At 59.6% G+C, this 24687-nt stretch overlaps 1 protein-coding gene across 4 annotated transcripts in view; it reads right to left on the reverse strand.

The window, feature by feature from the left end:
- MEF2D (myocyte enhancer factor 2D) overlaps window positions 1–24687 on the reverse strand; it is a 40555-nt gene that overhangs the window by 3397 nt on the left and 12471 nt on the right. The window contains exons 3-8 of one of the 4 annotated variants that reach the window (XM_074164437.1): window positions 21607–21744; window positions 16574–16784; window positions 12777–12833; window positions 7421–7617; window positions 7062–7082; window positions 3703–3829 (exon numbers count right to left, since the gene is read on the reverse strand). In XM_074164437.1, coding sequence (XP_074020538.1) covers window positions 3703–3829; window positions 7062–7082; window positions 7421–7617; window positions 12777–12833; window positions 16574–16784; window positions 21607–21744 — 751 coding nt within the window. Of the gene's footprint in view, window positions 1–3702; window positions 3833–7061; window positions 7083–7420; window positions 7618–12776; window positions 12839–16569; window positions 16785–21606; window positions 21745–24687 lie in introns of all 4 variants that reach the window. The other 3 variants (XM_074164436.1, XM_074164439.1, XM_074164438.1) reach the window with 3 other exon arrangements.

Raw genomic sequence — 24687 nt, forward strand, 5'->3', positions numbered from 1 at the left:
GGTTGGAAAGGACCTCTGAAGGTCATCTAGTCCAGCCCCCCCCTATCATGGATCTCCAACTTGATCAGGTTGCTCAGAGTCCCATCCAACCTGGCCTGGAATGTTCCCAGGGATGGGGCATCTCCCTCCTCTCTGGGCAACCTGGGCCAGTGACTCACCACAGATTTCTCTCTTAGATCCATTTTTTTTCTAGCTTCAAGGCACAAGCCCCCACCTCCACACCATCCAACACCCACTGATGACCACTGTCCCCACCCCAAAAAGCTCATAGACACATGCTTCCTCTGACTCTTGGGGTTAGGAAACCCCTGGTAGCTGCTGAAACCCACCACTGTATGGTCCATCACCCCCATCCCGGTGTGGTCCATCATCCAATGTATGGTCCATCCCCTCCATCCCCATCCTGAACGGTCCATCACCCCCACCCCTGCGTGGTCCATCCCCTTCATCCCCACCCTGAACGGTCCATCACCCCCACCCCAGCGTGGTCCATCCCCTTCATCCCCACCCTGAGTGGTCCATCACTCCCACCCCTGCGTTCTCCATCACCTCCATCCCCACCCTGAGTGATCCGCCCCCCCCGCCCTCGGAGTGTCCCGTCCCCACGCGCCACCAGGGGGCGCTCTTCGCCCGTCACCGGGGTCGCGCAGCGGCCGCCGCTCCCGCTCCCCCCGCCCCGTACCCCCTCCATGGCCCGATACCCTCCCCCGACCCGGTACCCAACACATGCCACTGTACCCCCCCGCCATGCCCTGGTACCCCCCCCACGCCCTGGTAACCCCCTCTACGCCCCTCCTTCCCTCTTGGATGTGGAGGAGAGGGAGATGCTCTCCCCATCCAAGACTCCGGGAGCATCCCAAAAATAGAACCATAGAACCATGGAATGGTTTGGGTGTGAAGGGACCTTGAAGATCATCTCATTCACCCCCTGCCCTGGGCAGGGACACCTCCCACCAGACCAGGCTCCTCCAAGCCCCCTCCAACCTGGCCTTGAACCCCTCCAGGGATGGGGCAGCCACAGCTTCTCTGGGCAACCTGGGCCAGGCTCTCACCACCCTCAAAATAAAGAACTTCTTCCCAATATCTAACCTAAATCTCTCCTTTTTCAGCTTAAAACCCTTCCCCCTCGTCCCATCGCTCCCCTCCCTCATCAAGAGTCCCCCCCAGCTTTCCTGTATGAAAACCCAGCCCAGCATCCCAAAAAACAGGGGGGAAACTACACAAATCCCGCGGGGACACAGCACAGGGGGGGTGAAAGCAGCGGGTCTTCCAGGAGGGGGTCAAACCCTTGCTCAGCTGTTTCCCCAGCGCCGCGTTTGCATCTGACACATCCACCCACAGACCCCGAGCCTTTCTCGAAACACTCGCCCTCCCTCCCTCCCTCCCTCCCTCCCCGTGCCTCCTCCCTTCCCTCCCCAACCCCCCCTTTTCTCATTTTCGGGTGTCTTGTGGTTTCAGCCTTCCCCACCCCAGCGGGGCCAAACTCGCCTGCAGCAGCAGCAGCAGCAGAACACAAAGAGGTGGCTGCGAAGGCGCTGAACCGCTGCCAGAGCCGCCGGGCTGCTGGGAGGCAACACCCTACGGAGAGTCCCCGGACCGGGCTTCTTTGCTCTACGCAGTTTTTTGGTTTGGTTTTTTTTTTTTTGGTTTTTTTTTTTGGTTTTTTTTTTAACCCCCAGCACCAGCCATTCCGGTTTAGGAGCTCCTGACACCCCCTGGTTACGACATCCACCTCCGCGGCCAACGCCAAGAGCTTGAACCGGAGCCATCCCATCCCTCGGAGCGGCAAAAGCTCGGGGTTCGGGATTTAATCAGGCTGCGGAGCAGGCGCGGGAAAGGGCACCCAACCCTGGGCGGCGGGACGCTCGAGGCAACCTCGGGGACCCGAAACCGAGCCAATTCCCACCCAATTCCTAACTCGGCCCGGGAGAAAAGAAGCGGCCAGGCTGGGGCTTCGCATCTGCACCCTACAGCCATCTCCGCCGCGATGACCCCGGCAGCGTCTCTCGCAAACGCCCCGGCCCCAGCCACCGAAGGCGCCCGAGCGGGGACGCTCCTGGGCCTGTGGTCACCCGCGAGAGAGAAAAATAAACACCCAAAGCCGAAATTCAGCCCTGCCCCCCCTCCCCGCCCTCAGCGGTAGCCGCGCAGGGCTCAATTAAAAACCTATTTTGGGGACTTTGGGCTGCGCACAGACCGGCCGGTGGACCGCACGGCCGATGGTCGCCACGTAGGGAGAGGAGCCTCCTCGTCACGCACAAACAAGCATCTTCTGGGCGACACCTACTAATTAGGGGAGGGAGTTCCCAACACGCCTATTCTGGGTCCTTCCGGACAAGCAGCTTTTGACATTTTTTTTGCAAACTTTCCTCTGAGCAAACGCCAAAGTGAGTTACGCAGGAAACCAGCAAGTCCCTTAAAGCCTCCGCGGAGGTTTGACAGGTCGCGGATGAACAACCCCTTCGCTCGGGCAAGTCGCCTGGGGTGGGTCGAACCCCACCAGCCCGAATGGGATGTGTCTGCCAGCAGGCTGGTTCGCATTCTTCCTCGAATTCTGGGGGCCCGACGCTCAATTTTCATCAAGCCCCTGTTACAACATCACCCAGAGCTCTCAAGAACCTGGAGATGGGTGTAGCTGCAATTAACAGCCACTTAAAAGCACCTTCGCGCTGCCAGCACCATGCGATGGGCTAGAGCATGGCAGAATCAGGCCCTCACAGCCCTTCTGGGTGTGAGAGTGAGTTCTCCTTGTTTATAGGAGCTTCCCTTTGATTTTAATCCCGTACAAAACTCTTGGACTCGACCACGTCTTGTGGAAACGAATTCCACGAGCGATGCAGGAGCTGCTCAGGGAGAGCCAGGCACGTGCACGTTGCATAGAATCATAGAACGGTTTGGGGTGGAAGGGACCTTGAAGATCATCTCATTCCAGCCCCCCTGCCCTGGGCAGGGACACCTCCCACCAGCCCAGGTTGCTCCAAGCCCCCTCCAACCTGGCCTTGAACCCCTCCAGGGATGGGGCAGCCACAGCTTCTCTGGGCAACCTGGGCCAGGCTCTCACCACCCTCACAGCAAAGAACTTCTGCCCAATATCTAACCTAAATCTCTCCTTTTTCAGCTTAAAACCCTTCCCCCTCGTCCCATCGCTCCCCTCCCTCATCAAGAGTCCCCCCCCAGCTTTCCTGGAGCCCCCCCCTTTAGGGACTGGAAGGGGCTCCAAGGTCTCCCCGGAGCCTTCTCTTCTCCAGGCTGGACCCCCCCAACTCTCTCAGCGCCCCCTCCCAGCAGAGGGGCTCCAGCCCTCCCAGCATCTCCGGGGCCTCCTCTGGCCCCGCTCCAACAGCTCCGTGTCCTTCTGATGTTGGTGGCCCCAGAGCTGGAGGCAGCACTGGGTGGGGGGGGTGTCTCCCCAGAGCGGAGCAGAGGGGCAGAACCCCCCCCTCGCCCCGGGGATGCAGCCCAGGGGGGGTGGGGGGCTTGCTGGGCTGCCAGCGCACGTTGCCGGCTCCTGTTGAGCTTCTCACCCCCCAGCGCCCCCCAAGTCCTTCCCCTCAGGGCTGCTCCCCATCCCTCCATCCCCAGCCTGGATTTGGGCTTGGGGTTGCCCTGACCCAGGGGCAGGACCTTGCCCTTGGCCCGGTCGAGGTCCCTCTCGTATTAAACCATCCCCGGGGAGCTGTGGCCGGGGACGGGCGCTCTTACCTGTGTTGTAGGCCGTGGGCATGGCGGAGAAAGGCAGCCCCTGCGTCAGCAAACTGGGAGTAGCCACAGAAACAACCGGGGTGGTCAAAGAGTGAGTTGCTTGGGAGACCCCTAACCGCTGCGTGTTCTGCTGGGGAAGCAAAGGGAGAGGGCGTTAAAACCCAGATGCCTTCTACTCTGCCGTCCTCCTGGGTTTTGCCCCCCCCCCCCAAACCTCAGTGTGCACCCCCCCCAGCCGTGCACCAGCCTTTGAAGCGGTTATGGCTGATCAGGGAGCCCATGAGACTAAGCAGGATGGATCCTCTGGCCATTCCTCAACTGCAACAAAGCAAAGTGCAAGCCACACCAGTTCCAGGCATGGAGGACCCTCGTGACATTCATTTGCAGGTCACTTGGCTTTGGCCTTGGGTCACCAGGGCTGGGCTTCACCCGCAAGGACCAGCAACATCCCCGCATGCACGGAGGGGGATAACTGGGATGCCTCGCTCTTGTAAAATTCTGATTGTAAAAAAAAAAAAATCAGATGGGAAAAAAAAAAAAAAGAGTCATTATTTATTATCCAGAGGATGCCCGTGAGGTTTGACATGTTGTTCGTGGAGGGAGAAAGTCACCAAACCAAGCCAGGACCGGCCAGGTGACACATCCCCCCCCCCTCCAAGGCGAGCCGAAAATGCAGAGCATCGCCCTTGGGATTTTCAAGGTCCTTTGGCTGGCATCCTTAAACCCAAAATCCGGTGCTCAGCAACCTCCCGGCTCGGTGCCCTCCTGAGGTTTGGGTGACTCAGGCATTAGCCCAGGTTCCCACCGTGGAAAAATCCTGCCCTTGGCCCGGCACACGCCAGCCTCCCCCCGTGAGTGGATCGACGGGTCAGATTCAGCCCTGTTTACAAGGCAGATAATCTGGGCTGTCTCTGCTGATCTGATTTAAATCAGACTCAAGAGGCTTGACTCTAATCCGAAGCGCCCCGGCACACGTCACCCTGTGAAGACTGGGGCAGTGCCCAGCTTAAATCACGCCTGGCACGAGGCTGGCTGCGTCCCCGGGGACACGGACGGAGCCTTCCGAGGGCTCCCGGGGCCTTTCGGGGCCGGGCAGGGGACCCCGCGATGGTTCAAGGCCAGGCAGGACCCTCCTAGAGGCTAAACCCCCCCCTGCCCTCGCCACTTCCAGAGGGTGACAGCACCCCGGCGGGCTGGATTTGCAGCACCCTGCGCCCGCATGTGCCACCCAGCCCTGCGGGTCCCTCCCCGCCACCCAGGGAAGGCGATTACCGGGGCTTTTAATTGCTAAAGCCCCGGAGCCGTAGGAGCAGGTTTTCCTGGCACGCATCCCGCTGGCAAAGCGCCCCTCGGCCGTGCCCACCGCTAAGGACAGGGCAGAGAAATGCCTCCGGGGTGGGCAGGATTGAGCCCCCTCCCTCTCCTCTGCACCCCGAGCCAGACCAGCAGGATGCGACCCGTAGCCCCGGCCCCTCCGGTAGCCCTGCACCGGGGCTGTGTGGTTTTCCCGGGATGAATCCGGCCGGGGGGTGGGATGCCGCTGGAGTTGGGGTGTATCAGCCCTGGGAAGGGGGCAGTCAGCCCCCCCCCGTTACATCCCGTGGTGAGTGTGGGGGACGTCAGCCCTGGCTGCACCCCAGTTTTCACCCCGATTCATGCAGGCAGGAGGTGCTGAGGTGCACAAGCCGACCCCCCCTCCCCCCCCAGACCCATGCACCCTGCAAAAAACCCCCCCCAGCTTGCAAACTGCCATGCCGGCTCCCCCACAAACCCATGCAGGCATGCTCCCGGTGAGCTCGCTTGTCACCAGAACCTCGGTGACCAGCTCCTGCTCTGCCCTTCGGACTTGGGCGGGGGGGGGGGGTTGGAGAAAAATGGGGGGGGCGCCTCCCTGGAGCAGCTAAAAGAGCAGCTGGGAGCCTGGAGCGGGGGCCGGGGGGGCGGGCAGGGGCAGCGGGACAGGGCTGAGCTGACTCACGCCGCCGCCCGGGTGTTTTTGGAGAGGGTGGGAGCTGCCATTTCACCATTTCTCGCCGAGGAGCTGGTGTGTAGGTTGAGAAATACGGAGGGAGCGAATGCGGGGAGAAGGTTAGGGGAGCTGGGAGGGGGGGGAACCCGCAGATGCCGCGCTCCTCGTCCTCCTCCCCGCATCCCTTTCCGGCTGTTTTTCATCCCTGTCCCAACCCTCCCCTCTCCATCCTGTCACCTTCCACCTCGGCTCGGGGCGAGGGCTGTTCCTCACTTCAGGCAAAAATCAGCCGGGTTGGCATTAACCAGTTTAATTGTTGGGCTGAGCTAACCCCGGCTGCTTATTTTTTTTGCCTAAAGCGAGCTGCTCCTCCGGCTCGGAGGCAGGGAATGCCCTGCGGCAGCGGGAACGCCGAGGAGCAGATGGAGAGGCGGGTGGCGACTCTTTTCACCCCGCAGCCAGGGAAACTGAGGCACGGAGCTGCTGGGAGGGGGCCGTGAAGCGGGAAGGGGTTCGGGGCAGGGAGGGAAGCAGAAGTCACTCCCGCCGAAGCCCCGGCCGATCTTTTCCCCCTGGCCAAAAGTGTCTCCCGGCGGGATGCGAGAGGTATTGGCTTAGTCCTGGGGTTTGGTGTGGTTTTTTTTTTGGAGAGCTTTTCCCTGGCTCTCGCCCTTCCCTCGCGGCGCCGACCCGTGGCCCATCTGCCCCGCACCAGAATAGCAAGGGGACAGGGTGAATCATTGCCACAAACAAGGTGGCGTTCACTTTGCTGGCAGGGGGGGGGACGGGGGGGGAAGAGAAAAAAAAAAAAAATAAAAAAAGGCAAAAAGCCATAAAAATAACACGGAAAAGTGCCCCCCGCGCACAAAGGAGGGCGAGGGAGCGCGCTGGGGCAGCCAGTGGATTTACACCGGCTTTAAATAATATCCTTAATATGGGAAGAGCCTGATTTACTCCCTCTCTCTCATGCGGTGGCAGGGGGCCAGGCCTCCCCGCGCTGGAAACGGCGGTGGCTCCGGCGAAGCCACCAGCCCAGGGGTGGTGGCGGTGCCCAAGCTGGCTCCGCACAACCCCCGGTCCCCAGGGGGACCCGGTGTCGCCTCCCCCGGCGAAACCAGCACGGCTTTTGTGGCCTCGGTGGAGGAACAGGCACTTTACAGCTCGTGTCAGCTCCTTTCCCGTAGGGAACTTGATTTTCCTAAAAATCTTGTTTTCCTCGGGATTGACTTTCGGTGGCAGGACGGGAGGTGACATCGTCTTCCCAAGGGAGGGCAAAGGGGCCACCCCCGAGGGGTCCCCCCACGCCTTGGCCGAGGGGCAGGCTGCGGGGACCCAGGTGACAAGCGTCCCACGTCCCACCCCGCCGCGCCGCGCTCGGGAGGGCACTCACCAGAGCCAAGTGGTCCTCCGTCTGCCCGCCGGGGAAGAGGGAGAGAACCGAGAGGCAGCGTTAACTCTACCGCCCCCGCCAACCGCCGCCGCGCTCGCCCACCGCCGGGCACCTACTGGGTTATACTGGTGCAAAGCCCCGCGCCGGGCCGTTTGCATCCGGTGCGGTGCAAAGGGGAAACCGAGCCTTCCTCCTGGGGTTCCCCCCCATCATCACTGTCCCGGCCGGCTCCCACCGCTCCGGCACCGTGCCCGCACCGTGCCCGCTCCGGCGCAAGGTCCCCCCCCCTGCTGCGAGCGGGGGGACGAGTTCCCACGTCACCACCCCCGTGTCCGCGCAGACCTCGGCCGGGGACTCACCAAATGGTGCATGAGCCCCTTCCCGCTCTGCGAGGTGATGACACGTAGGTCCGGCTTGCGGCTGTTGGTGGCCAGCTGGGCACCGTGCGACGGTGGCGGCGGTGGCGGGGACTTGGCCGGGATGATCTTGCCCAAGCTGCTGCCGTTGGAGACGGGCAGGAGCCCCGGAGAGGCTCTGGCGCTCACGTAGCCGTTTCCTGCCGGAAAACAGGGCGCAAGAGAGGAAGGTGAATGCACGGCAGCGCTGGATGCACAGTGATGGTGAACGCACGGTGATGGTGAACGCACAGGGATGGTGAATGCACGGCGATGGTGAATGCACGGCAATGGTGAATACATGTTGGTGGTGAATGCACGGTGATGGTGAATGCACGGCAATGGTGAATGCACGGCGATGGTGAATGCATGTTGGTGGTGAATGCACGGTGATGGTGAACGCACAGGGATGGTGAATGCACGGCGATGGTGAATGCACGGTGATGGTGAACGCACGGCAACAGAGAATGCACAGCAGCAGTGAACGCACAGCGATGGTGAACGCACGGCAACAGAGAATGCACAGCAGCAGTGAACGCACAGCGATGGTGAATGCATGGTGACAGTGAAAGCACGGCAGCGGTGAATGCATGGTGGTGGTGAATGCATGGTAATAGTGAACTCAGAGCAGTGGTGAACGCATGGTGGTGAATGCATGGTAATAGTGAACTCAGAGCAGTGGTGAACGCATGGCGATGGTGAACGCATGGCGATGGTGAATGCATGGTGGTGGAGAATGCATGGTGGCAGTGAATGCATGGCAAGAGTGAACGCACAGCAGCGGTGATTGCATGGTGGTGCTGGATGCACAGCGATGGTGAACACCTGCACGGCAAGCGGTGCCGCACCAGCGCTCCCCGGGTGCTCCTCCCTGGGCGAGCAGCCCCGCACCCCTCTGGCTCCCCCAGACCCACACCAGGCAGGGGCACCCGCAGCCCCAGGGCAGGCTCCTGCTGGCACGCTGCAGCCCTGAGTGAGCTCAGCAACCCCTGGGGATGCTGCAGCAGGTCCATCCTCCCCACCGAGACCGGTAAAGCTGCCCCGGGGCAGGCAGGGTACGGGTAGGGTACAGGCAGGGTATAGGCAGGGTATAGGCAGGGTACAGGCAGGGTATAGGCAGGGCAGAAGCAGGGTACGGGTAGGGTACAGGCAGGGTATAGGCAGGGTATAGGCAGGGCAGAAGCAGGGCACAGGCAGGGTATAGACAGGGTACAGGCAGGGCAGAAGCAGGGCACAGGCAGGGTACAGGCAGGGCAGAGGCAGGGTACAGGCAGGGTACAGGCAGGGCAGAAGCAGGGTACAGGCAGGGTATAGGCAGGGTACAGGCAGGGTACAGGCAGGGTATAGGCAGGGTATAGGCAGGGTACAGGCAGGGCAGAAGCAGGGCACAGGCAGGGTACAGGCAGGGCAGAAGCAGGGTACAGGCAGGGTATAGGCAGGGCACAGGCAGGGTACAGGCAGGGTATAGGCAGGGTACAGGCAGGGCAGAAGCAGGGCACAGGCAGGGTACAGGCAGGGCAGAAGCAGGGTATAGGCAGGGTACAGGCAGGGCACAGGCAGGGTACAGGTAGGGTACAGGCAGGGTACAGGTAGGGTACAGGCAGGGTATAGGCAGGGTATAGGCAGGGCACAGGCAGGGCAGAAGCAGGGCACAGGCAGGGCAGACAGCTGGTGCCCGGGGCATCTGCAACCTGCAGGAACCCCCCATCGTTACTGCAATAACAACCAATAAATATTACAGGCTCGATTTGCAGCCGGGGCCCTACCGAGGGGGGATCATTACTGTTACGTTCACTTTTAAGGTCTCTTTATGGCACCGGGGCAGCGAAAAGGGGCTGCGGCAGAGCGAGGACTCGGTTCACTGATCCCCCTGCCCCTTTGAAGATCTGAGGTTCCCTCCTCCTCCTCCTCCTCCTCCTCCTGCCCCACTTAAGGATTTTATGTGCAAAGAGGAGCCGGGGCCGGGGGGCGGGAGGGGGCAGAGAAAAAATAGAAGAAAGGAAAGGAAGAAAAAAATTTAAAAAGGAAAAGATTTGATGAACATCAGGAAAGGAATAAATTGGATCAGATTACTGTTCTGATGAGGGGGTTTTTTTTTGGTGTTTTTTTTTTTTTTTTTATGAATAGGCCCCAAAGATAGAAAGGCGTTTAGCAATCACCAGGATTCAGCCCTCATATTCATTGCACGTTAGGCCGGGAAAAATAGGTCGCTGATTGCATTATTAATCACATCTACCATCGCGCTACATCTGCATTTCAGCAGGCGGCTGGTGGCAGCGACGCCGCAGCCGTGGCGCGTGCTCATCGGGGACCCAGCACCAGCCCCTGCCTCTCCCAGAGCTGCCCCCGCGCCGGACACGTCGGTGATGGGACAAACTGGGCACGGGGGACGGCCACGCACCCCCAGAGCCGTGGGTCTGACCCCACCGATGCCAGGAGATCCCCGACCAGGTCGTGGGTGGCCGGGCTGCTGCAGGCTGGTAGCCCCGTTCTGCTGCTCCTGTATCCGTGTCCCTGCCCGAGGGAGGGGACTGGCTTTCCTGTCCCCAGGTGTCCTCCCAGTCCCGAATCACCGTGGGCAGCCCTGCATCAGGCATGTGCCCCGTGCATCAGGTCCCGGGTACCTCCACGTAGCAAGAACTACTCGTGTGGCCACTGCTTTTTATATTAATTAACAATGAAGGTGCATAAAATTCCCCGGGTGACCTTCGCTGCCTGCGGTGTCACCAGAGGCAAAGCCAACAGGAATGTCAAACCTCTTGACACCCTCTTTCCCGAGGTGGCACCCACATGGATGTAGTCGTGGCTCTCATGGCAACAGCCACTTTGAGGTACGGCCACGTTGGGGTGCGGGTCGGGGTGGCCCTGGCACTGGAGGGGACCAGGGTTGGGTATTGGTGCCACCACTCACCCCCAAAGGGGCTCCCCTGGCAGGGGACCTTGGGCGCTGCCATCGGAGGGTCCCGTCACCTGGATGTGGGAAACCCCATGAGGTAGAGAGGGAAGGGCTCTCTCCAGGCCTAGATTTCACTAGGATTTTGGGATAAGCCTCACCCCCCAAAAAGGGGTCCAAAAGCGGGGCGCTTGGGCTGTCTCCACACAATCCCGGTGGGAATTTGAGCCTGGCAGTGCCATGTGCCCTCGCAAAGTTGGGAACAGGCAGGGCACAGCATCCCTCAGTGGGGCAGGCAGGGTGGGAAAGGTGCTTCCCACCCCCAGAGGGACCAAGGATGGTCCATGCCATGGCGGGGACACAGGCAGGATGCAGGGATGCAGGATGTGAGGATGCAGGGATGCAGGCAGGATGCAGGGATGCAGGAAGGATGTGGGCATGCAGGATGCAGGGATACAGGATGCAGGGATGCAGGCAGGATGCAGGGATGCAGGCAGGATGCGGGGATGCAGGCAGGATGCGGGGATGCAGGATGCAGGGATGCAGGATGTGGGGATGCAGGCAGGACGTGGGGATGCAGGATGCAGGGATGCAGGCAAGATGCAGGGATGCAGGATGCAGGAATGCAGGCAGGGCACAGGGATGCAGGATGCAGGCAGGATGCAGGCACAGGGATGCAGGATGCAGGGATGCAGGATGTGGGGATGCAGGATGCAGGATGTGGGGATGCAGGGGTGCAGGCAGGACGTGGGGATGCAGGATGTGGGGATGCAGGATGTGGGGATGCAGGGATGCAGGCAGGATGTGGGGATGCAGGATGCAGGAATGCAGGCAGGGCACAGGGATGCAGGATGCAGGCAGGATGCAGGGATGGATCCCGCATCTCTGCAGGATGCGGCCAGAGGCAGCCGGTGGCTGATGATGACTCAGAGGCAGCAGGTGATCGCTTGGTGCTGCAGATTGCAAGGGAGGAGGAGGAGGAGAAGGAGGAGGAGGAGGAGGAGGAGAAGGAGGAGCAAGAGAGGTCCCAGGTATCCAAAACCCACAGAGCCACGCTCCCTTCCCACAGCCGGCGCGGGGAGCCCTGGGGACAGCGGGGGTCCGGGGATGGCAGGGGTCCGGGGCTGGCCACGGCCGGGCTGTCCCTGCTCCTCGTGCCCGTTTCCTGGAGCGGCGGCAGGAACGCGGGGAATGCTCCGGTGACGTCAATGCTGACATTCACGGGCCCTGCCAAGCTCCTCGCCGCCGCGGCTGCTCCCGACAGCTGACGTGGGGGCGGCCTCGGGGGGGGAAAAAGGGGCTGCGAAGGTGGTTGGGGCACGGTGGCCCCTTCCCTCTGCCTTCCAAGGAGCAGCGAAGCTCCGAGTTGGGGGTCCCGGGGAGATGCCAGCCCCCCAAGCTGCCCTGGAGGCACAGCCGGGGAGACACGTCCCCCGGCACAGGGGGCGGCCGCGGTACAGGGGACGGGGGGCCGCGGTGATGCCAAACCGCAGCTGGACCAGCCCCATCTGCACAACTGGTGGGACCCAGGCTCCAATTTGGTTTTAATTGGGGCAACGCCGAATTCCACCCCCTCTCATCCTCCGTGCCGTCGGCTGGAGCCCCACTGCAAAAACTCCCCGAGGGGGGGGGTGACGAGCCAGGCTCCTGCTGCAGGGCTGCCTTCCCCGCTCCGCCCGGCCCGGGGAGGGGGGGGATGGCATCCCTCCCGCTCCCCCCTGGACCACAGCCCGCCGCAGCGGGGCCGGTAGCGGCAGCTGCATCCCAGCGGGACCCGGCGGCCAGGGCTGGTTTTGGGGTTGTACCTACGCAAGCAGCGGCCCCCAAACCCTCGCCCTGCAGCCGGCGGAGGCCGACGGCGGGGAAGGAGGGATTATTAGCCCGTTTTATAGCCAGGGAGCTAAGCCACAAGGTCTGAGCCTCGTTAGCGCCGAGGCTCTCGCAGCGGAAAGGGACCTTAATGAGCTTTTTTCCTCGCAGTGAAGTCCCTTTATAGGGCCCGAGCGCGAGGAGGGATCAGGTGTGAAGCCACTCGCCCGAGGTCGGGGCCAGGAACTGGTTGTGCCGCCGGGAATTAAACCCAGAACCATCCAAACCGTGGCCATCTCAGTCATCCCCTTGATTTGCAGCTCTCCCAAAGCCCCCGGGGAGATGCTGGCCCCCAGGACACACACACACACACACACACCCCCCGCCTGCCTCACTCTCTGGGGTCTCCACTGAAACCAGCAGCCCCCAGTAAAGGCTCCACGCTCCAGCCCTCCCGCTGCCAACAACAGCCAGATCTTCCCTAGAGCTTCCCCGTCAACTGACGGCACTGAACGGCAAAGCACAATCCTACTGGAAAAGGGGAAACTGAGGCAAGGAGTAGCAAACGGGGCCGAAGGTGGGGGTCCCGGTGCCCACACCACGTGGGGCATCACTTACCCACGGGGCTGGGGCAGGCGCCGTTCGTGTTGTTGAGGTCTCCCCCGAGCATCGCCCCTGCAAAGCAATGGGAAACACGGGGTCACTCATCCGCTCGGAATCGGGGTGAGCATCCCTCCCTTCGGAGGGGAGGAAGATGGGGGGGGAGAGCGTGAGGGAGGAAAGTGAAGGAAAATGAGTGGCGTTGCCTTCCCGGGGAAAAAATCCTGGGCAAAACGAGCAGCATTCCTGGTGATCAGGTTGGGAAACATTATCCAGGCAGATCCGTTTCCTTTGGGTGGGAGCCAGGCGGCCCAGGAGCCCGCTCCAAAGGAGGCGGCTTGGAAAACACTGCGGCTATTTTATTCCCAGCCCCTTTTTGGGGGGCACACGGGGAGGGTGCTGCCGGGGCAGAGAGCCCCCAGCACCAAGAGGGGAAACACTATCTGCCCTGTAACGTTCCCACCGAATGGAAACCAGCCCCGCGCGCTGCCAGGACGCCGCTACAATTCGGCCTCCCACGGTCCCAGCGCTTGGAACGCGCTGCCGCTCCCCGTCGTGCCGGGAAAAACCATACCGGAGGCTTTTTTATCCCCAATAAACTGAAGGTTTTGCCTCGCCTGCAAAAAGATTTTCTTTTTTTCCCCTGCCTTGTTATTGAGTTATTTCTGAAAGCCACCTATTCACGGCCCGGGGCTGCCTGGCCACGCCGAGGGCGATGATTTGGGGCCAACAGCCGGCACGGAGGCTCCGGAGCCGCGACCGCAGTCATCCCGGAGCCCTGGGCAGGGGAACGAGGAGCCTCCGAGCCCAAACCCCACCTCCAACCACCGCCCAAGCCCTTCGCACCCCAGATGGGGAAACCTGAGACAGAAAGCCTTTTTTCCAGCCCCCAGCTCCTGGCTCTGGGCTTGCAGCGAGCCCCGAAAGCAGGAGGAAGGCTGAGGTGCGGGGAAATGTGTTTGTTTCCCCACGTGGGAGCGGGATCGGGGATGGCGGTGGTCCCCAAAAATAGTTTCCAGCTTGAAAAAGGGCAAGGTGACCCCCAAAACGTGGCAGCCCCCGCAGCATCCTCCCCACTGCAGCATCCTCCCTTCATGGGATGGGGATGCGAAGGGCCGGAGGAGGGATCCCAGCAGGATTTGGGGGCTGTGCCCTGCTGTGGGACCCCACTTGCACCCCAGATCCCAGCACCCACGCTGCCAAAGTGGGCTCCCCCCTGCTTTCCCCATAAAACCCCTCATCTGCCCTTGTCACGAGCCGATGGCATCGGCCAGAGCCGAGATACCGACCCAACACCCTGCTGCACATTTGCTTTGGAAACAGCACGGCAGAGCTCTGCTCTCAGCTCGAGTGCATTGCCAAAAAAAAAAAAAAAAATAAAATTTAAGGGGAAAAAGAAATTTTTTAAAAAAAAAAAGCTCTTCTAACATGCAAGGGCCTGGCTCCTATAAACAGGATTTCTTCCGTGTCCCAGGCAGGGAGTGAATGAGACGCAGATGGCCGGACTTGGAACACCTCCGTGCTCGCAACCGCGAAATTATCCCCCTTCAAACACAGGGCGAGCGAGCTGGAGACGGCAAATCTCCAGCCATTCCGCATCACGACCCAACCTCGGGGGGTTATTTTCGGCAGAGGGGCCTGCGAGAGGGCAGGGGGGGGAGCCCTGCAGCCGGACCTGTGGCTGTCCATGCCCGAGGAAGGCTCTGCCACCCAGCCCGGGGTGAGATGCTGCTCTTTGGGACCAGTCCCAGAGCAGAAAGACCCCTCTGCCCCAGCTCTGGGGGTCCCATCCTGCTGTCCCAGCGCTTCCAGTCATCCCTGAGACTGGTTCCACCCCCAAACCCCGGCTCCTATCGCATCCCAGCCCAGGCACCTCTTTCTACTCGCACCCAACCTTCTGGAGGCACCTCCCAGCTCTTCTGCCACCCCTTTGTGAAGCCCCCCCCCGAGCTCCCACAGCCCCAGGGGGGCCGCCGCCGAGTGCCCACCGCCCAGATGTCACCGTCACCAGCTCTGCCATTTGCAGCCCGTGCGATTTTTACAGCCCATCTGCGACAACCGAAATAGCAGGCAGGGGCTTTCTGCACGCTATTATTATTTATGATGGCACTGCGGGAGAGACGGGCTGCGGTCACACGTCGTCGTGGCTGTGTGTCCCCGTCCCCCCTGTCCCCCCCCCCCGCAGCTGCTGCCGCTGCAGGGGACATGGGTGACGATCTCCTCTCTCCTGATCTGCCCTCCGCCACCCACCGCCGGTCCCCGCTGGAAACGACTGCTCCCTCCGATCTGTCAGCAGATCCGCGTGAGTAATCGCCGGGCGACCAACTGCAACCGGCGCAGCCCGACTCAGAAAAGCCCTTTTTAGGCAGCAGTCCCGTGTCACCGGAGTGCCACCGGCGAGCGGGACGCCGGCAGCCACCCCCAAGCCTGGGAACGGCGCCGGGTGACTCATCTCCGTGCGCTGCCCAACCTCAAAAAAACAGCTCCCTGCAGGGATCCGGCTCTCATGAAAACCTTGGTAAGGCAGGGGGGTCACCCCCAGTTTGGGAACAAGGCGCGAACTGGGGGTATCAACCTCTGGCATCCCCAGTTCGTGCCTTGGTCCCAAACTGGGGACATCAACCTCCGGCAGAAGGGCAGGAACAACATCCATGGGCAACAACCCTTCCAGGGTGCTCCTGCCACCCAAGGACCCAGGGACAACGTGCTGTCCCCAGGCAGGGGATGGAGGCAGCCGCGGCGTCCGCGACCTCCAGAGAAGCTCTGCAAAGGCACACAGGGGACAGGGAGGTGACTCGAGACAGCCAGCACGGCTTCACCAAGGGACGGTCCTGCCTGACCAACCCAGTGGCTCTTCTGTGATGGAGCGACTGCATCAAGGGACATGGATGGACATCAGGGGCTATGGATGTCATCCATCTGGACTTCTGTAAGGCCTTTGGTCCCCCACAACATCCTTATCTCTAAATTGGAGAGACGGATTTGATGGGTGGATGAGGAATTGGTTGGATGGAAGCACACACTGGGTAGCCATCAACGGCTCAACGGAGATCAGTGACAAGTGATGTCCCTCAGGGGTCCCTACTGGGACCAGCACTGTTTGATATCTTCATCAATGACACGGACAGTGGGATCGAGGGCACTCTCCGCAAGCTTGTGGACAACACCAAGCTGTGTGGAGCGGTGACACACCTGAGGGACAGAATGCCATCCAGAGGGACCTGGACAGGCTGGAGAAGTGGGTCCATGTGAACCTCAAGGGGTTCAACCAGGCCAAGTGCAGGGTCCTGCCCCTGGGTGGGGGCTGGAGCCCCTCTGCTGGGAGGGGGGGCTGAGAGAGTTGGGGGGGTTCAGCCTGGAGAAAAGAAGGCTCCGGGGAGACCTTGGAGACCCTTCCAGTCCCTAAAGGGGCTCCAGGAAAGCTGGGGGGGGGGACTTGATGAGGGAGGGGAGTGATGGGACGAAGGGGAAGGGTTTTAAGCTGAAAAAGGAGAGATTTAGGTTAGATATTGGGCAGAAGTTCTTTGCTGTGAGGGTGGTGAGACCCTGGCCCAGGTTGCCCGGAGAAGCTGTGGCTGCCCCATCCCTGGAGGGGTTCAAGGCCAGGTTGGAGGGGGCTTGGAGCAACCTGGGCTGGTGGGAGGTGTCCCTGCCCAGGGCAGGGGGTGAACGAGATGATCTTCAAGGTCCCTTCCCACCCAAACCGTTCTGTGATTCTATGATTCTATGTCCCGTGCTCGGTGCTGCACACCCAGCAAGGCTGTCTCAGGGAGGATGAGGAAGGGGGGGGTGCGAAGGGTCCCGGCATCGCTCACCTGCACTCGCTGGCCTCTGCGGCAGCCCCGGGGACACGGTGTTTCTCTGCAGCGCTGGCTGCTGGGGCGAGAGGAGCCGGGGGTCCGTCAGCGAGGAGGTCACCAGGGACTGGGTCACCAGCGAGCTGCCGGGGTTGCTGAACTGCAGCGTGTTCTGGTTGGTCACCGGCACCGTCACGGGCATGGCGAAGTTGGGAGCGGGCACTGCGGACTGAAGAGAGGGTGGGGGGTAAAGAGGGGGGCCAGCAGCACGGGGGGGTCCTTCCTCGCTCTGCAGCCTCTGAGCGACACCGGGGCCTGATCCTCCATCAGAGCAGCAACACCCCGCTGCTGAAAAAGGGGGGACAGGCCAGGGACACCCCAGCTCTGGGGTGCGGGTTTCAAGGTCTCAGTGTTTTTGAGAGTGGGGACGAGGAGGAGCGAGACCCGGGCACTTGACCCAAGCTGCCAACGGGGTTATTTCATACCGTGGACGTCACATTCGATAGAAATTAGAAAGTTTGCTGAGGAGCTTTCTCTCTCTCCCTCGATGGCTGGGATCCTGAGAACTCCTTGCCCCGGTGCCGGAGCCCTGAGCCCTTCCCTCCCTCCCGAAGCCGCGGCGCTCGCAGGGTCCCACATCGGCTGTCCCTGGGGGGAGTGCACGGCTTCTGCCGGGGGAATGGGCTGGGGACAGTCCTGGTGTATTTTATACTGGTATCGGGATCAATACTGGTTCTTTGGTGTTATTAATATTAATTACCTAGCCTTAATGTATTAAACCTGTTTCTATTTCAACCCTCAGGTTTCCTTGTTTTTCTCGATTCCCCTTCCCAGGTGTGGGGGGGTCATGGGGTGAGAGAATAATTGTCTAAAGGACAATAAATTATTGTGGGTTTCTCAAAGCATAACAGCAACCAGTTGCTTTGGTCTCATTTTCAGGCCGTATTTATTTATTCACCCCCTGTGTTTTCGGGGCAGCCCGTGGAGAGGTGGCTGGAAACACCCCAAAGCATCACGGTGGGCGGCATCAGGGTGGGCTGTCCCCCCCAGCACTGAGAGCGGCCGAGCTGCCCTTCATCCCACCGCAGAGGCCAAGCATCCCATGGGCATTTCACGAGGCTGTTCCTCATCCAGCGGGATGGGAAGAGCCAGGGAGCAGATCACCGCTTCGGGCTGGCACCGCTGCCGGTGACCGAGCCCCTGGGAAAGGCTCGTTTTGCCCTGCGCTGCCCCCGGATGACACCGGTATCCATCCTGGCACCTCCAGGAGCTGCCGGGAAAGAGGAGGAGCTGACCCCGGGGAAGCGGGAGCGTCGCTAAAGCCCTATCCTCGGCCGCAGGTCGAGGACCAGCTTCACCTACCAGCGTCCCCGCTGGAGCCAGACTCGCCGTGATTATCCCGCCCGTCTGTCTTATGTCACTGATTTGCTCTTCGTTAACAGGAGCAGGCACCTGCTTAGAGGCTTTAGCAGGGGCTTTGCTAAAATCCCACTTTAATTTGCTGAGGGCTGGAAGGGCAGAGCAGCCCAGCGCCGGATGGGACCACCAGCGGGGCCGGAGCTGGGATCCCATGGGATGCACTGGCAGAGGGAGCCGGGCATCCCCCCATTGCAGCTGGGGGGGGATCTACTTCCCCAAATCTGCTCCCGGATGGGCGATGCTCTTTTGGGGAGGAGGGAGTGGGACGGTGCTCACCCACACTCGCTGCTGGGAACCCTCCCCACCAGCCTCTCAAGGGCACCCCGTCCTTCAGAGACACCCCGTGGCCGCAGCCAAGCCGGGGGCCAGTGGGACCACGGGGCAAAGGCACCCGGCGCGGCATCTCCCAGCCCTTCACCGATGGCTGGGGAGAGCCGGAACGCAGAGCCCCCCCCTCCGCTCAGCCCCCCCAGCTGGTTCTGCAATGGCTGCAAAACCAGGAGGAGGAGGAGGAGGAGGAGGAAGGTTTCTTGGGCGCTGCATGAGCAGCGTTGTGTAATAAATCACTGCAACCGCATCCGCCTGCGTGAACGTTCCCGGGAAGGGAAAGGAAAAGCCAAATCCCACCCCCCCCTCCCTCCCTGTGCATCTTAAGCACCGCCGTGATAAAGCCGGGAGGTCGATACACCAACCGGAGAGAGGAGTTTTGCTTTTAATCCGGTATCATCCATCCCACTCCACCTTCAAACAGGCTGACGCTGCCACCGGCGGGCAGCGAGACGCGCACCCAGGCCACCAGCGGTCCCAGGTGTGTCCCCAACCCCACCCCCCCAGGGGGGACACACATCACTCCAAAATCCGGGGCAGAAGATGCACACAGCAGCCAAACCTCAACAGTCCTCCGTTTCCATTAAAAGCGAGTCCAAACACCAAACGCAGAAGCCTCCCTTTAGCCAAACAAGGCTGTTGTTAAGCTCCCCCGGCCGCTGAGACTGGTTAGTGCTCATCACACACAAAACCAACCCAGCTGGTTAAAAAGGGAAAAGCATCTCTCTTCAACCTGCATCGCTCAGGGGCTGGCTCGGGGGTGGGGGGGGATGTTTAGTGGGGGAGCCGGATGCTATTCCCTGACTACAGAGTCCAAATGGACCTCAGGGCACGGAGCATCCCTTCGGATGCTGCTTCCGGCGACGGGAGCCTGCGCAGAGCCCTCCCTTTGCCGCAGAAAAATACAGATGCCAAAGCAGCCCCTGCTTTCCGGGGGTGTTTTGCACCAAGGATAAAGCTCTGCTGCCTTTTCGACCTATTTTACACCAGTGGCAGGGCTTGTGCGAGGCATTGGGGGGGGGGAAGCACATCCAGCCGGGGCCGTACCCCCACCCCACACAAGCCCTGGCAGGGTGGAAACTTCCCCCCCCCACTAATTAAAGCAGGGAGGAACCACTGGGAGGACGAGGCAGAGCCGAACCTCAGAGCTGTGACACCTGCACCCTGTTTTGCTTCATCCCCCCCCGGCTCTCCCAGGGCTCGGGGCACCCCCCTGTGAGATGCTGGGGATGGGGATGCAGATCTGGGGGTCCTCAAGAGGCTCCCATTTTGCTTCACACCACCCCCCCCCAGCTCTCCCAGGGCCTGGTAGATCCCCCCCATGAGATGCCGGGGATGGGGATGCAGATTTGGGGGTCCTACGGTGGCTCCTGTTTTGCTTCACCCCCCTGGCTCTCCGAGGGCTCGGGGCACCCCCCCGTGAGATGCTGGGGATGAGGATGCAGATTTGGGGTTCCTACAGAGGCTCCTGTTTTGCTGCACCCCCCCCCCCCCCCAGCTCTCCCAGGGCTCGGGGCACCCCCCCGTGAGATGCAGGGGATGGGGATGCAGATGTGGGGGTCCTCGGGACACTCCTGTTTTGCTCTCCCAGGGCTTGGCGGATCCCCGCCGGGACACGCCAGGGATGGGGATGCAGATCTTGGGGGTCCTTAGGAGGACAGCGCTCACCTGCTGAGTCAGCAAAATAAAGAGCCGTGGCTTTCACAAGACCTAATTCTCAAGCAAAGCCAGAATTTTGACTGGTGGGGGCTTGTAAAGCACAGAAAGCCAGATTTTTTTTTTTATTATTATTTTTTTTTAGGGGGGGGTGGTGTCATTTTTACAGGGCTGCATCCAGCCCTCGCAAAGGAGCCTCCTTTCTGCTCCCGGCAGCATTAATTACGGCTGCAGCGACTCGGGGCTAATCCCTCTGAAGAAGCCTTGCCCGCATCAACAGTCCCTGCTCCCTTCAACTAACAACTAATTTGAAACGTCTCGTCCCCCCTCCTCCTCCTCCTCCTCCTCCTCCTCCTCCTCCTCTTCCCCTCTCTCCTGACACAAATCCCTTCCAGCGCTGTCCTGATGCCACCCCCGGCGCCGGCTCCGGGATCACGGGCTAAAACCTCCCTGGATTTCTGCCACCGCCACCAGCTGCCCCCGGGGGCTGGGTGGATTTGGGGGGAATTAATGCGGAATAGCCCCAACCGGGCTGAGTCTTACAGGGATGCGAGGGGCCGGCACCCGCCGCCAGCTCGCATGAATGCTGGGGTCTCAACTCAGGCAAAAAGCCCTTTTTTGGGGGGAAAAGGGGCAAAAAAGGAGGCACTAATCCCCTATATGCAGCAAAGGAGAGGGGAACAGTGAGATTCTCCTGCACGGAGCCAAGGAAACTCGGGAATGCCAGAGGGGTCGGCACACACCATCAGCTCACATGAATGCTGGGGTCTCAGTACAGGCAAAAAGACCTTTTTTGGGGAAAAGGGGGCAAAAATGGAGGCCCTAATCCTCTATATGCAGCAAAGGAGGGGGGAACGGCAATATCCTCCTGCATGGAGCCAATGGAGGCTTGGGAATATCGGAAGGGTTGGCACCCACTGCCAGTTGCACGAATGCTGGGGTCTCAATACAGGGAAAAAGCCCTTTTTTGGGGGAGAAAGAGGGCAAAAAAGGAGCCCCTAATGCTCTATAGGAAGCAAAGGAGAGGGGAACAGTGATATCCTCCTGCACGGAGCCAAGGAGGCTCGGGAATGCCGAAGCTAATGGGAACGGTTTTCCCAAGAGCTGTTCCTGCTGCTCCGGGTGGGAACACGGAGGGACCCTCGCGTCCCCTTGTGCGTCTCACCCATCAGACCCGGGGTTGGGGGGGGGCTCACGGGACTGGGGGGGGGCTGCGTGCATCGGTTCCCAGGGCACGGCAGGGCTCCGAAGCAAAGCCATGCAAAATCCCACACCCACCCCCCCCGGCACCCAGAGGTATCCGGGGAGGGGCAAGGGGGGGGCTGCAGACCACCAGCTACTCACTGCGAGCCGGTAACTCTGCATCATTTTATCAAATTCCTCATCAATCTTTTTATATTTCTCTTCCGTCTGCGGGGTCAACGCAAACACTTCATCCCCTTCCGGGCTCTCGCACTCCCTGTGCTTCTTGTTCAGCGCCTGTTACGTCGGGGTTGGGGGGGGGACACGACACGGGGAGGGAGCAGGGGACGAGGTCGGGGGGAAATCGAACAGAAGAAAAACAAAACAAAAAAAAAACAAAAAAAAAAAACAAAAAAAAAGAAAAGAACATATAATGAAGGTTTTCCGGCCAAGGAGCAGGTACTTACACCGTATCGCTTGAACAGGATATCCAGATCCTCGCTGCCTTTACGGTATTTATCCTCCATCAAGGGGCTCTGGTCTATGGAGTCATCGCCGTCGGGCTCCGGGCTGTCACAGCCGTTAAAACCTTTCTTTCTTAACGTCTGAAAACACAATCGGGACAGTTTGAGATCTGGGAGTGGAGACGGGGAACGCAGGCAGCTGCCGGAGCCGGGCAGGACCCCCCCGAAACATCCCCGTACAGACGAGGGCTCGCCCCAATTAACACCTTCTCCCCAAGATGCTGATGACCTCAACGGGGTGAAAGCGTCACGATCCGGCTCTCAGGTTTCAATGCCAGGGTGTCTCTAATTAAGGAATTACAATGCAAGGATGGAAGGAAGGACGGAAGGATGGATGGAAGCATGGAAGAATGGAAGCATGAAAGGATGGATGGATGGATGGATGGATGGAAGGACAGGTGGATGGACAGAAGCATGGAAGGATGGATGGAAGGACGGATGGATGGATGGATGGGTGGGTGGGTGGATGGAAGGACGGATGGAAGGATGGATGGATGGATGGATGGATGGATGGATGGATGGATGGAAGGATGGACGGAAGGATGGATGGATGGATGGGTGGATGGAAGGATGGATGGATGGAAGGATGGACGGAAGGATGGATGGAAGCATGGAAGGATGGATGGATGGATGGATGGATGGATGGATGGATGGATGGGTGGGTGAGTGGATGGAAGGATGGATGGAAGGATGGATGGATGGATGGACGGATGGATGGATGGAAGGATGGATGGAAGGATGGATGCATGGATGGATGGATGGGTGGAAGGATGGACGGAAGGATGGACGGAAGGATGGATGGATGGAAGGATGGATGGAAGCATGAAAGGATGGATGGAAGGATGGAAGGATGGATGGATGGATGGATGGATGGATGGATGGATGGATGGAAGGACGGGTGGGTGGGTGGGTGGGTGGATGGAAGGATGGATGGATGGATGGAGAGAAGCTCCTTTGCTTTCAAAGGATCTGTTTACGCTGGAGCTGAGTTTGGCCCCGTACCAGTTCAGACGCATTCATCACCTACAATTACTGTGACGACAAGGAGGGGAAATGAACCTTCATGACATCTGCTTTCCTGCTAAAAATAGGGAAAAACCTTAAAATAGGGAAATAAAACCCAAAAATAATAAGCAGAAAGCAGTTTGCCCCTGGGAAAACCCTTGGCGTTTACCAAAAGGTTGGACCATGAGAGGGACTGTGGCACAGCAAGCCCTGTGTGAGGTGACACCGGGAGGTGACGATGACAAGGCCCAGGCAGCAAACCCTGCGCCAAGACCTGGGTGCTGCCGCAGAGCCTTAACGAGGTGCTGCCTCCTCCTCCTTCGTTAACAGGAGCCTGGTAATTACACACTGGGGCTCTGCACAGGGTATGGAGAAAAAAAACCCCGAAGCTCCTCTTTGGTGCTCAGTAGCCGGTTTGCAGATCACCTTCCCCAGGCACATTTAATCATTTTATTTTCAAAATACCAAAAGCAATTAGGCGTTATTATGGAACCATCACTTGCCAATTGATTTCTTTTTTTTTTTTTTTTTTTTTAGAAGTCAAAGCTACAGAATTTCCTGGAAGTCTTGATCTCTTTTCATGCCAAATTCAGCAGGGGGCAAAAATTAAAAAATTAAAAAAAACAAACCAACAAAAAAAAGCCTTGACAATTCTCCTCTGTCTTCCTAAACAGTAATAAACAGCTCGATTTTGAGGCCAAAACGGATCCTGGAGCAGATCCTTCTTCATCCACCTGCGAGCTCCGGGAAGGACGGAGCTCGTCGGGGGATTTTTGCTGGAGGGGGTCAAGCAACAGGCACCAAACCCACCCCCCCACCCCCAAAAGCCCCCTTCCCATCCACCTGAAGCTTTTCACAAGATTTTCAATTAAAATTATTCCTTCGCGGTCGATAATTTTAACGCTCGTTTACTTAGATTTAAGCCGGGGAGGGGAAAAGTCCTCATCCACATCCAGCTCCACCAGGGAAGGATCTGGCTCGCTCTTGGCCGTGGTGGCATCTGAAGCCCTTTTGGGTGTCACCAATAATTCCTGCTACTAATTATTATTACCTAATTACCTAATAAGAATTCCCGGTGCCCCTAAATCGTGTTATTTACTGTCTCTTTATAGAGAAGGCGAGTGGGAATCCGAGTCACTGGCATGAACGGGAGGTTCCCAGGGCTTTTCCTGCAGGTTCCCGAGGATTTTTCCCTATTACTTTGCTATTTTTGAATATGTCCTTGTTTGTTTTTAGAATGGGCCAAAAAAAGGCCTGGGTTCTGCCGGTGGGGAAGGAACGTCTTCGCCTTTTTTATTATTTTTTTTTTTTGGAAACTGCTTTTTGTGGAATTTTTTTTTTCCGAACCCTTTTGTTTCCCTGATGCAGCTGAAAGACGGAAAGTTGAGCCTTTCTTTAAAAACTAAAAAACAACGTTCTTTCCTCCTTCTCTTTCTCTTTCAGAGGCAAAATGGAAAAAAAAGTTGTTCCATGAGCAGTGGAAGGGATGAAGCCGGGTTTCCTTCAGGTACCAGCTGGGGAGATTCTCCAGCGTCTAACAGGGGGATGAGCCCACCTTGCAGGGGTTCTCTTTGCCCAGTTAGTAACTGGGATCTCTCGGCTCTGCCCTCCCGTCCCTGGTAGGGAAAGGTGAGGGTCATCCCTCCCATCCTCTGGAAGCTCCTCTCCTCTGCCAAAGGCTGCCAGCAGCTTCAGGAGTTGGGTTGTGGGATAAGCAACCTCCATCCCCTGACACCATGGAAGAAGGGAACCTCACAACTGAATTTTCAAGAGCCAAGGCACAACATCCTTCTTTCCAAAATCCACTGCAATGAAGGGTCCCAGGAGGTTTTAATCACAGAATGATTTGGGTTGAAGGGACCTTAAAGACGATCCATTCTCGCCACTGCCCTGGGCAGGGACACCTCCCACCAGCCCAGGTTGCTCCAAGCCCCCTCCAACCTGGCCTTGAACCCCTCCAGGGATGGGGCAGCCACAGCTTCTCTGGGCAACCTGGGCCAGGCTCTCACCACCCTCACA

The sequence above is a fragment of the Numenius arquata genome, chromosome 27 (genome assembly GCF_964106895.1).
Source record: "Numenius arquata chromosome 27, bNumArq3.hap1.1, whole genome shotgun sequence".
NCBI lineage: Eukaryota > Metazoa > Chordata > Aves > Charadriiformes > Scolopacidae > Numenius > Numenius arquata.